This window comes from Zootoca vivipara, chromosome 15 (assembly GCF_963506605.1).
Source record: "Zootoca vivipara chromosome 15, rZooViv1.1, whole genome shotgun sequence".
NCBI lineage: Eukaryota > Metazoa > Chordata > Lepidosauria > Squamata > Lacertidae > Zootoca > Zootoca vivipara.
In genome coordinates, this window is record NC_083290.1 from 5,506,317 (window position 1) to 5,519,310 (window position 12,994).

General features: G+C 47.9%; 1 protein-coding gene across 9 annotated transcripts in view; it reads right to left on the bottom strand.

The window, feature by feature from the left end:
* BCAS3 (BCAS3 microtubule associated cell migration factor) overlaps positions 1–12,994 on the bottom strand; it is a 463,105-nt gene that overhangs the window by 219,820 nt on the left and 230,291 nt on the right. For all 9 annotated transcript variants that reach the window (XR_009556811.1, XM_060268433.1, XM_060268432.1 and 6 more), the window contains 3 exons: positions 12,722–12,822; positions 9,117–9,313; positions 5,670–5,767 (listed from right to left, as the gene is read on the bottom strand). Coding sequence is in view for 8 of the 9 variants with exons in the window: in XM_060268433.1 (XP_060124416.1) it covers positions 5,670–5,767; positions 9,117–9,313; positions 12,722–12,822 (396 nt within the window). In the remaining variant the exon portion in view is untranslated. The remainder of the gene's footprint in view (positions 1–5,669; positions 5,768–9,116; positions 9,314–12,721; positions 12,823–12,994) is intronic.

A 12,994-nucleotide genomic window follows, 5' to 3' on the forward strand; every position in this document is an offset into this window, starting at 1 on the left:
GCAGGTGACACGTGGCACACCCCTTCAAAGACATGTGTTGTGTGTGTGTGCATAGCCCACCTTGTATTCTATCTAATGGTGGAATCCATGCATGAGAACGTAAGAAGGCCCACCCAGTCCAAAGTCCTGTTCTCACACTGGCCACCCAGATGCCTGTGGGAAGCCCACAAGCAGGACCCAAGAACTAAGAGCGTTTTCCTTTCCTGTGCTTTCCAGCCACTGGCATTCATAAATCTGAGCATCAAAGGTGCAAGGCTGGGTTAACCTTGAAATTACTATGAGGTTCTGATGTGTGTGTTTGTATTTTGAACCAGCATCTTACCCCGCTCTCCTATGGCACTTTGGTCCCTCAGCAAACTAGACTAGGCTCTGTGGCTAAAGGGCACGGGAAGCAGAGTCAGATCGTTGGTCCCTCTGGTAGAATCAGTGTCTACATGGTCTCAGGAAGGATAAACCTGACCTGCAGAGCCTAGAAACTGAACCTGAGACCTTTTGTGTGCAAAACAAGAGATCAAAAACCAATCGAGGAATGACAGGTTTCTAGACAAACTTTCCAGCCAAGCCAGTTCTTCAGGCTGAGCGACTTCTCACATGGAGGAGCAAAGCAGACTTTGTGGCTGTGCCTTGCCCTGCCCTACCTGATCCCATATATGACCTCCAGCCTATCTGTAGTCACTTCTCCTTGTCTCCTACCTATGCTGGAGTCAGATTCTGCGGCAAAGCTAGGCACCAGGCTTGACAGCTACAATCAATACAGATATTTGTCAGCCTAGAAGAGCCCTTCTGGATCAGGCCAAAAGGGGCCCAAGCGAGTCCAGCATCCTATTTTCAGATTGGCCAAGCAGTTGCCTATGGGAAGCCCACAAGTAAGACTTGAGAGCAACAACCTCTTTCCACCTCCAAGAGGAGGCATGGCTGGGAAGGGTACGTGGTCTGGAGACTGCCCTGAGGGCCAGCTAGAAGGGCCGCATTCACCCCCTGAGGCTGAGGTTCCCCCACCCATGCACTACTTCATTTCTTGCTCTACTTCTGCTTGTTTCAATCACACCTGCCCAGCTGCTAGGGCAACAGAGTGCCATTCAACAAGTGCTGGGGCAACAGAGTGCCATTCAACAAGGTTTGATGCACAACAGACCCGCTGAATTTAATGAGCATGGATAAATTAGGTCCATTAACTTCAACAGGTCAACTCTTAGTGAAACCTAGTTGGGTAGCGCTGTCAGTATTTGCCCTGGTTCCCCTCTCCTGTTTTTTTAAGAAAGCGGCATGCTCTAGAAGCCACAATGTTAATTTTCCCTAATACCCTCTATGTACTGTCACTGTAAGGCAGAGCTTTCCACACTTTTCATGTTGGTGACACACGTTTTAGACACGCATCATTTCACGACACAGTCATTCAGTTCTACTGGCAAACCAGAGGTTAATCTGACCCCTTCCCAGCCCTGGGAATAGTGCAGGGAGCGTTCGTGCGACGCACCTACACTGCCGCCGACACACTAATGTCCACTCCTGTCCACAATTGGGTAAGCGAGAGTCAAGTCCTCAACATAGCTGGGGTTGGGCTGATAAGTCCATTTCAGACCTGGAACCAGCTCTTATGCCCAGAACAGCCCCTGCAGGAGGGTTGTCTTTCATCTTACGTACTTTGAAAATAAACTTTTTAAAGGGTTGGGGCCAGGATGCAGGAGCCCTGCTAGATGTTTGTCCAATTCCCCTTCAGTGTTCCAGTGCAGGGGGTGCTCTACATGCATATCCATATTCATAATTCAGCAGCTACTTTTTAATTTTTATTTTTATTTTAAAAAAAACCTCTTAGCTATCCCCCTAGAATCAGTTATGCCACCATCACATCTCACACAAAGGGAAGAACTGTCCTCCATGCTGGGGGGGGGGGTAGAGGGAAAAGTGAGGGCTATAAAATGTGCTTTAAGATCAATTAAAGATGAAAAACACACACTTGCAACTTTCTGATGGGAAGACCAAGCGATGGGCCTTGATAAAGGAAGGCGCCACTGGAGCCGTATCTCCGAGCAACAGGCAATCAAAGAGCCAGATAAGCATCTTTAGAAGAGGCAAGAGACTCAGACGCAACGGGCCATAAGAGAAGAATCACTTCCTGGTTCGGGATGGGTAGTAAAAATTTATGACCTATTAACCCTCCACAAACCTTTACAAATAGAATAAAGAAGTGTGTGTGGCGGGGACACAACGCATTTTCCAATAAATTGGTCATTGCGAAGAACACAGTGCCATTTTTGGAGGCCCGTTTGGCAATCTCAGCAGGAAGCTGGAATATTTACAGTAGAACACGACATTACACAGTGGAGGAATGCCATTTGCAACCAAGAAGCTTCTATTCAAAGTTAACCCATTTGCTGCCTTTTAGTAAGCACCAAGGTGTTTTTTTTTGGGGGGGGGGAACCATAGGAAGCTGCCTTATACTGAGTCAGGCCCTATTGACTGGCAGCGACTCTCCAGGGTTTCAAGCACAGGTCCTGGAGATGTGGGGATTGAAACTGGGACGTTCTGCAAGCAAAGCAGATGTTCTACCACTGAGCCATGGTGCTTTGGGTAAGTGAATGATCATCTGCAACAGAGAGGATGAGGAAGAACTCCTCTCCCATGGCATCTTGGCCACACACACACCCAAAAAACCCCTAGACATGACATTGAACTGAGGAAGGGGAAATGCAGGCAGTGGTAAACAGGCTGGGGCTGGAGGACCGCAGGTTTTGAACCCACTGTTCCCAATGACATTGTCCTAACTCAGAGGGAACTGCCTCTTCTAAATAGAGGTATTCTGCCATCTCTCCCACACAGAAGGGAATGTTACTTCTTAAGAGCGCTGGCCCTCCAGATGTCATTGGATTCCAACTCCCATCATCCATGACCACTGGCAATGCTGGCTGGGGGGGGGGGTCAGAGTCCAACCATATCCAGAAGGCCACCGGTGCCTCAGCCCTACACCAGGAGATTATACCAAAGGGTTACTGGCAGGGACATACCTAGAAGTCAGCCCAGTTGGCGCCTGCCAAGAACACAGACTGGGGGGAGAGACAAAAAATGTGAAGAAAGACGAAGGGAGCTGGTGATTGCCGAGGATGCAAGGGATGCTGTCAAGACAGCTCCTGCCAAGGGCGTAAGAGAGCCTAGGTACACCTCTGGTTCTTGGTGAGTTTTCCCTTCCTTCTGTTGCATGTACAGTACAGTTTTGTAGGATGGGTCTTGGATGTCAAATTTCATGCTACGCTGCTTTGTTTTTTAAGGGGTGGGGAATTCAGGCACCTTAAAATGAAGCATATTACAACAATAAGGGAAGCCAGTTAGGCTTGAAAGTGGTGCAAGAGGTCCTCAAGGGAATAGTAGCATTTCTGCACATAAATCATTTGAAAATTGCAACTGGCGGTAGCGGTAAAGGACTGAATGACAGTTGCAAGAAACCACAGTAGCAGAGAGCGCTCTTGTGCTCGGGTTCTGCTTGAGGGCTTCCCATGGGGACACCGGGTTGGTCACTGTGAGGACAGGATGCTGGGCTAGATGGGCCCCTTTTGGTCTGATCCAGAGCCCTTCTTATGTTCTGACTGAAGAAGGTTGTCAAGAAGGGGTAGTGAAGAGTGTGGCCTGGAGGGAGCCTCGGGAGCCAAATCCTGGGAGGCTGCATTCAGACTCTGGGCCTGATGTCCCTCCTCCCTGAACTATAACGACACCAATGTCCATTGTGTAACTCGCACCTTATCCCATGAGCTGCCGGCTTAGAGCAGCTGCCCAGACGGTTAGGCCATTCACGATTCAAAACACTAGACTAAAAAGTAATTATTAAAACATTTCAATAAATACACTTGGCAGCTTGTGTGATGCCTGGATTAAAACTTTGCTTCTATAGAAAGGAGAGAGAGAGGAGAGGAGGGGGGATTGGGAGCCCCCCCCTCCACTCCCCTTTAAACAACTTTCACAAATCAATTTTCTCTATGTGTTTCAGTTTCCTTTGACAGTTTAAACCTCAATCCAATCAGCAGTCTCCAGGGATTTCCGAATCACTAAAGATTAAAATCCTCCTCAAGCCCCAAGTGTTTTTGCTAATGCTGTGTGTTTAATAACTCCACTTGTGAGAGATTTTGCTGGAGAAAATCCGTCGGTGCTGAACCCTTCGAAAGCTATACAGCTGAATTAAAATGCAAGGCTGTAGTGTCCTTCTCTCTGGACGAATATGGTAAAGGCGCTGCCATGAATCACAGAAGCTGGTCCGGGGCTGACCTATCCCACAAGCTCTCTCATGCACTGAACCTGGGCAGAGTGGGGCCAAATTCAGGCAGAGAGCATCTTGCTTATAACACTATGGAAGACATGAAGAGCAAGCACAGCACTGAGCCACAGAAGAGTTGCTAGGATCAGATCAGGTTAAGAAATTAAAAAGGGGAGGGAACAGAACACAGCATTTACTATGGGAGGAGGTCAACAGCTCGGTTTAAATACATGTTATATTTTCTCTGCTTCATAGAACTACGGGCATTGTGCTCAAATTGTTAACAACTGGTTTCTGGCTAAGGGCCCCTCCAGATTGGTGGGGGTGTAGTCTGCAGCATGCCATTTAGACATTAATAGTACATGAGCGGTGGATTGATCCTGGACCATCCACACATCACTCTGCTTTATTTGTTCCGCGATGCTTCCTCAATGTTACTGTTCTACTACAACAAAAGTGGGACACCCCAGAAACAACAACACCCCCCAAGCATTTGCAGTATAAAAAGTTGCAGGATTTCAGCAGGAAGTGACAGGTCATGCACTGATTGGAAACGAAACAGGATGTCTCCCTTGAAACGTTTGCAGGTGCAAACAACACTGAAGGTGAGACAGGATATAACCAGCCTGAAACTGCCACAAGCACAAATCATCATGAATGCACAAAAGGAAGGAAAGGTTGGAGAGACCCTGTCTCAGAATGATAGGGGGAAACACACACAAAAAGTAGAGGCAAAGATGCTGTCTGTTCCATCCGTTCTCCATATCTTGTAGAAGTAACTTTATAGCACGGGTGCCTAATGCGTAGCCCTCCAGATGCTGCTGAACTACAACACCTATCACGTCCAGCCAGCATGGCCAACGTTCTGAGACAATGGGAGCGGCAGTCGAACATCATCTGATCAGCCACCTCTGCTTTAGAGATCAAATGAAATACAACGTAAGGAGACAACATTGCTCTTTTCCAACCAAGCCCTGTATTTAAGTCAATCAGGTGTTGATCAGGACCTGGCTGACTGATCACAACCACCCCCGCTTTCATTCTGCTTCCAAAAGATGACAACTACTGACCCAGGAAGGGGGAAACAGACCAAGCTAATTCTGCCCTGGAAGTTGTGGTGGCAGCTACAGCTCTGGCATTCTGTCAAGACGTCACACCAATCGGACGCTGCCCTCCAGTCACATGGTCACAAACATGGCTCCTAGCATCTGCCTCAGTCTCACCTTCATCCCTGCACTGCCACACACCTTCATTCATCAGTGAAAGCAATTGTCTTTCACAATATTATCACTTGGGGGGACGGGAAACAATTCTTCCAAGTTCACTCTACAGCCACAAAAGGTTGAGGAGCAGTAAGTCAGCACACAACTGATAACAGGCACCCTTGAGAAGACCACCCATGTCCATTCATAGGAACGTTCCCTACCTGAGGTAGCATCGGCCGCTGTAGAAATTCCTCGGCGATCAGAAGTTGGACATGACGACCCCGGCATGCTAACGGGTTCAGAGCGAACGGGCTGGATCCTGCAATGCAAAATGCAACAGGTGGCTAGATCTAAATGCCGGTTTGTTGAGGAAAGAAGGATAGCAATGCAGAAAAGGGTAGCAAGTCAGAAAGAGAGAAGTGCTGGTTGTCTGTGGTTGCACCCATTACCAGAAAGAGCTGGACTGTGTGTAACCCTAGATGCACAGAGGAGGGTTGTGGAGTCTCAGCAGAGCTTGGCTCAGACACAGAGGCACTTTTTCCTCAGGAAGCCTGTTTGTACAATCTGGGAAGGCTTGAGGTGCTTTCATGCTCAGGATGGAAACACCCTATGGAGAGCCATTGTGGTGCTGCGGTTAGAGCAGGGGTGGGGAACCTGTGGCCCTCCAAAAATGGTTGGAATATAGCCCTTGTAATCTCTGACCCCAGGCCATGCTGGCTGGAGCTGAAGTGAATTGGGGTTCAACAACCTTGGGAGGGCACCAGATTCCTCAGCCCTTGAGGAACTAGGACTTGGGGGGTGGGGTGGGGTCACAAAGCTAATTGGATGAGCCTGGACATCATTCATTCATTCATAGAATCATAGAGTTGGAAGAGACCACAAGGGCCATCCAGTCAACCCCTGCCGAGCATTCATTCATTCTCTGTCTGTCTGTCTGTCTGTCTGTCTGTCTGTCTGTGTCTCTCATCTTCAGCTACCTCACAGGGTTGTTGTGAGGAGAAAGGGGAGGGAAGGTGGGGTATAATGTAACAAAGAAAGAAATATGGCACCATTTACAGACTAATTATCCTGCGGAACAATCCATTAGGACAGCGTTTCTCAACCGCTGTTCCGCGGCACACTAGTGTGCCGCGAGACGCTGGCTGGTGTGCCGCGACGTGCAGCGACGAGAAGGGCGATTTGCATTGCCACGTGCCTGGCAGCCGCCAATAGGCAGCACTGACCCGCCGGAAAGGAAGCCAGCCGGGTCACGACGCGGGGCGAGCGCAGCTCTCAACAGCCACCACCACGGGTGGGTGGTTTTAGACAAACTTAAAGAAGCTGGCTGGATGAGCTCAACCTGAAACTTGCTGAGCAAAGGATTGTGCTGGCAGAGAAATCAGCGGCTTGTGAAGCCTTATTACAGGAGATTGCAACCAACACAGCAATTGGCAAGTGTTTCTTACAGTCATAATTATATAGTCAATATAGGGCGGCACAGAGTTAATTTTTTTAACTTTTTAAATGGTGGTGTGCCTCGTGGTTTTTTTCATGGAACAAGTGTGCCTTGGCCCAAAAAAGGTTGAGAAACACTGCATTAGGAAATCCTTCTGTACAAGCCTTTCCAAAACGCATTGAAACTGCCTGGCTTCTATTCTGGTGTAGTTCCCATTCTCTGGAGTATAATAATGTAAGAAGCATTTGCAGGATCAAGCCAGTGGCCATACTAATCCAGCATCCTGTTCTCATACCTTAACGGGAAGCCTGAACATAGTACCTGAGTGCAATGGCACTCTCCCTACTTGTGATTCCCGGCCATTGGCATTCAGAGGCATACTGTCTGACAGTGGGGGCAGAACATAGCCATCGTGGCTGGTAGCCATTGATAGCCTTGTCCTCAATAAATTAGTCTAACCCTCTTTTAAGATCATCCACGTTGGTAGCCATCACTGCCTCTTAATGGGAACTAATTCCTACATGCTATGTGAAAAGGGGCTGGCTTCTGTCTGTCCTGATCCCACCTAGCTTCCTTGGGTGGGCCCTGAGTCCTAGTATTATGAGAGAGGGGAAAAAAACCTTTCTCTGTTTTGTGCAGGAGATGTTCCCACTGGATTGTGCTAGTGGCTCAGTTGAACTGTCCGCCTCCTGCTCCTGCCTAAGTCTGCCTTCAGCACACTCTCAATGGATCCGTCCCCCCTGCTTTTACGATTTTATATATCCATATCAATCCAAATGCATTAGAATGGGGTAGAGAAAACCAGAGAGTACAAGTAAGGTTAAATAAGCGATGTTCTTCTCCACTCAGGTTATGAGTCACTCTAAGAAAGAACAGAAGCCGTGAACCAGCATTCGCTTCTGCTTTGTTATCCCGGGATGTTATCGCTGCTGGCAAAGGTGCATATTTCTACCATATGATTTAGCTGTGCCCGGTAATAACAAAATAATGAAAAACTATGTGTTTTATACACGAGAAGGTTATTCAAGGCATTCCTCAGTTCAGCTTGAGTACCAGAGCAGCAGAGGCTAGTCCATTCGGGGGAAATGGTGCAGGGCCCCACCCAAGCTCTATCTACCCTCAGCCAGCCGCCATCTGCCTGTCCCCTTACTTAGAACCAGTCAAGCAGGTGGCACTGACCGTCAGTTTCCTCAGTCTCATTTAGGGTTGCCAGACTCAATAGTGGACAGGACTTCTGTGCCTTTAATTGCCCTGCTTTCTTTTGAGTTTGGAAACCTTAAAGAGAAACCAGCAGACCCTTTGTTTAATTTCCAAGCAAAGGGTCTGCTGGTTTCTCTTTAACGTTTCCAGACTCAAAAGAGAGCAGGGCAATTAAAGGCACAGAAGTCCTGTCCACTATTGAGTCTGGCAACCCTAGTATCATTGTTGCCCCTTGTAGAACTCATCAGAAAAGATCATGGGGTAAAACTAGAATTAGTTGCCTCTTCTTGTCACTGGTTCTGGCTCAGCCAATCATTGGCTCTGGCCAATGTAGGGCTCCCTGCATCTTACCAGTATAACTGAAGGAGTATCTCTACCCTCATTGTTCAACCCGGACACTGAGGTCCACCTATGAGCACCTTCTGCCGGTTCCCTCATTGTGAGAAGTGAAGTTACTGGGAACCAGGCAGAGGGCCTTCTCGGTTGTGGCACCCACCCTGTGGAACACCATCCCATCATATGTCAAACAGATAAACAATTATATGACTTTTAGAAGATACAAGAAGGCAATCCTGCACAGGGAAGTTTCTAGTGGTTGATGTTTTATAGTGTTTTTAACATTTTGTTGGGAGCCGCCCAGAGTGGCTGGGGCAACCCAGTCAGATGGGCGGCATATAAATTTTGATTATGATTATGATCATTATGGAACATGAGCCACCACTGCATGGAAGCGACTAAGCAACTGTGCTCAGGTGCTGTGCCCAGATAGAGGGGACTTTGACCCTCACTCGGCAATTGAGGCCAGTTAAAGACCCATTGCCCTGAGGAGACTGGCTTGATGGGATTCGGCCCACATTTGTATGCGAGAGAATCACTTTTGTCAGTCAGCAGCTGGTTGTGTATGGCCAGAGGGACAACAACCAAGGAAATGCAAAATGAATAGTGTTTCTCTCTCTCTCTCTCTCTCTCTCTCTCTCTCTCTCTCTCTCTCTCTTACACACACACACACACACACACACACACACACACACACCTGAGACTGTTGAGATCCAGGTCATCCGTATCAAAGTCCAGGAGAGGCTGTGGGGTATCGTTAGGGCCGTGTGACTGGAGCACTGAAGAGCTGGATGAGATGACTGTGGTTTGGCCTGAGGGGTGGATGGTCTTGAACTGGAACTGTGGGCCCATCCACAGGCGCCGGTGAGGTCCAGTGTGAGTCACAATTTCAACCTAGAAGGGGAGCATCCAAACAGGGTTAAAAGCAGTGCTTAATGGCTGTGATGCAACTAAGTCCTGTAACCTCTTTATCGGGAGGTTCTGTCTATATCCCCAACCTGCTCCATGCAATAACTGAATTGTTGGGTTCAAAGTGTCCTAAAGATCTCAGGAAAGAATGGCAATAAAATGGCAGCCCTGTGTTGAGTGCTCCTGCAGGGCAAATTTCTTAACAGTCTGACATAGTCTTGTGATGCAACAGCCAAAGGAGCTCAGTGGACCCTTTATGTAATCAGGGAGAACAAGGGGGTGCTGTTTTCAGCAGCAGCCTTGCGTCTGACATACCATCTAGTTCCATCATCTGCTTTCATCTAAAAAGGACAAAAACCCACTCCCCTCAATAGTGTAGTGGCAAATTCAGAAGTGTGGGGACACTTCAAGATAGTCACAGCCATGCCCCTCACAACAGCATCCCCTTCTAAGATTATATAACCTTCTCAGAACATACAATAATCTTAAGAGTCATATAATTATTATTATTAGGGATACACTGCAACGATCAGTGAAGATCGCTGTGGGCAATGCCCAATCAGAAGTTTGGGGAGGCTGCCCTAAAGGGATCATTTGCTCTCCTATGAACTTGACCACATACAGCAGTCATCTGCCAAAACATGCCCCTGCCCAAGGAGGGGGGGGGATTTTATGCTGATCCACCCCATCTGCGAAAGTCCTTCCTTAGGGAAACCAATTTTGTTATACAGGCAACTCCTCAATTACGTGTGTTGAAGGAACACACAACCATGACCGCACGCACTGCCGTGAACCCAGAAGTGGCACAAAGAGGGGCAAAAGTGGCCCTAAAAGAATGCAAAACAGCAAAAATGGTGCGAAAGCTGTATCTGCCAATCACACAAGCCTTTGCAAGTGCAATCCCAGGAGCCCTTGCGCCAACCTTTGAGGCCTGCGGAGAGCTGGAGTTTGAGCAAGGAGGTTTAGAGGGTATTTTTAGGCTTTTTCCATTGTGTTCCCAATATCCACGATTTCACTTAAACGTGCGGTGCCTCAGAAGGTAACCTCCACATAAATGGGGAATTGCCTTTACTTCAGAGGCTAGGTGAAGTTTTATTTATTTATCCATGTCTTTTAAAGGTATTTCTAAGCACTTACATGCACTAATATTTTCTACTTTACTGTTTTTTGAGCTTTACAGCATTAACGGTATTTTATTACGTTCTGGACTGCTGGAAACAAACTGCCACAGTATTGATGATGAAGGGCAGCATTAAAAACAGAGAAAATGTTCAATAAAGAAATAAATTATAAAGTGAGGTTAAATAATGCCACAGCCACATACACACAAAAAAAAAACCAAGACAGAAAAGCAGCAACATCAGATTCAGAGACCAAAGTGAAGTCGAGAGCAAAAAAAGGGTTTAACAATCTTGCACGCAAGAAAGTAAAAGGAGTCTTCTGAAGACTACAGGTTCCAACATCATAGAAGAACAAAGCTGCTTTGCTTGCGGGAGGCAGAAAGACAAGGCCCCCAAATCTAAATCGACACAGAATGTGGCCTTCCAAAGTCATTTTCATTCCTCACAACGCTGGCTTCATATTTGTAGAGATACGATTCCTGGGCTGCTGCATTGTCTCTACTGATGCTCAAATTTCAGTGCTCCAGGTGACTTGTGATTGTTATAACAAGTATCCCCCCCCCCTTTATCACAGTCTTGCTGTTGGGCGATTCTTTCCCAGCCTAGGAAGACGAACACACAGGCCACTCCATTCTCAATCCGCATTTCCCCTTCTCGTGGGGGTAGCTCAGGCTGTCTGCCTGATGCAGGCAGCTCGTTTGCGCCGCTATGTAAATTAGGCCACGACTAAAGCATTCTGTATATTTTAAGCTCGAAACCATCAGCGCCGCAGAGCCCGAGAGGTAAACAGATGCCTCTGCAATTTCACCCAGGGTACAAGCCAGATGTTCCCATTCACTCCCCCGCCGAGCGCAGGACAAACATATTGTATGTACTTCCCAATGACAGCACGCATTACCCACTCTTCTAATTGAGAAGTGGAAGCGCAGGGCAGGGTTTCTTCACTGCATGCTGTTACTGCGAATGGCAACACTTTCGTCTGGAAAAAGACACACGCACGGCGGGGCTTCTCATCTAAAGTGGCTGGCTCAGGGATCATGTGCGCCTTTTGTGTTCCGAGATTGCTCTTAACAAAAATAACCAAAGTACTCCTGATTATCCCTAGAGCAGCCCCAAAAGAATTCTGCTGGGGTGTTGTTGTTTTTTCGCTTTACAATATAAGTCATGTTCCAGTGGGTATCCGGAATTTGTTGGCCATCAGCACTCGCATGCGTGCTTGAGGAATTCGGTGAAGGTCTGAAAAGTGGCAAACACTGGCAGTCACCAGAAAGCAATGAACAGAACCCACTGGCGTACAACTAGACATGTAGGCTCTGTTTTGCTGTTTTGAATCTTTGCTTGGGGGTTTTGACTCTGTTGCTATTAGCTCCTAGGTGTTGGATGAAGGTAAAGGTAAAGGTAAAGGGGCCCCTGACCATTAGGTCCAGTCGTGACCGACTCTGGGGTTGCGCGCTCATCTCGCATTATTGGCCAAGGGAGCCGGCGTACAGCTTCCAGGTCATGTGGCCAGCATGACAAAGCTGCTTCTGGAAAACCAGAGCAGCACACGGAAACGCCGTTTACCTTCCCGCTGTAGCGGTTCCTATTTATCTACTTGCATTTTGACGTGCTTTCGAACTGCTAGGTTGGCAGGAGCTGGGACCAAGCAACGGGAGCTCACCCCGTCACAGGGATTCGAACCACCGACCTTCTGATCAGCAAGCCCTAGGCTCAGTGGTTTAACCACAGCGCCACCTGGGTATCCAACAGGTATCCAACACAGCTGCAGGTATCCAACACAGCTGCAGGTGTTGGATACCTGCAGCTAAATCAACAGGCTAGGGATGGGCAAACCTGTCAATTTCTCATTTTTCCAGTCTTCATGCATTATTATGCACACTTTTCTGCAGGATACACACTACTTATGGTTCTAGTCCAAATCCCCTACAGCTCCACCCAAATACCCTAATCCACCAGCTCTGCAATGCAGACGGTATTCTGTGATTGCATGGCAAAAGGCAACATGGTGGGTGTTCCTCCACTGAGCACTGATCTGATACTGAACTTCATTGGCTCAATTTTAATCACACAAAGATCCCAGCAATGTAGCCAACCTAAAGGAAGGGTGGGAAACCTGTGGACCTCCTGAGGTTGCTGGACTCCAACTCCCATCACCTCTGACTATTGCCTATGTGTCTGGGGCTAATGGGAAATGAAATCTGACAGCGACTGGAGGTCCACAGGTCCCTTGCCCTTGCCCCGGAACCATGCACGCCACCTGCAACATCTATACCTGAGAAAGCCACTCTTCATCTTCTTGCCCACTGTGGTCGGATGCTAAGCTGTCGTAAGATTCGTGCCGTGTGATCGGTCCTGGACTTCCCAGAGGAACCACTGTGTAAAAAAGAGAAAGGGGAAAGGAATGAGAGAGGGTCAAAATAATGTTCAGAAGACGCATGGCATAGTTCTGTAGCTCAGGCTGAGCCTAGGTGCGAGACATCTTGGGAACGGTGTGTAAGAAACCATAAGGAAAGCCTGCTGGATCAAGCCAATGGCCCACCTAGTC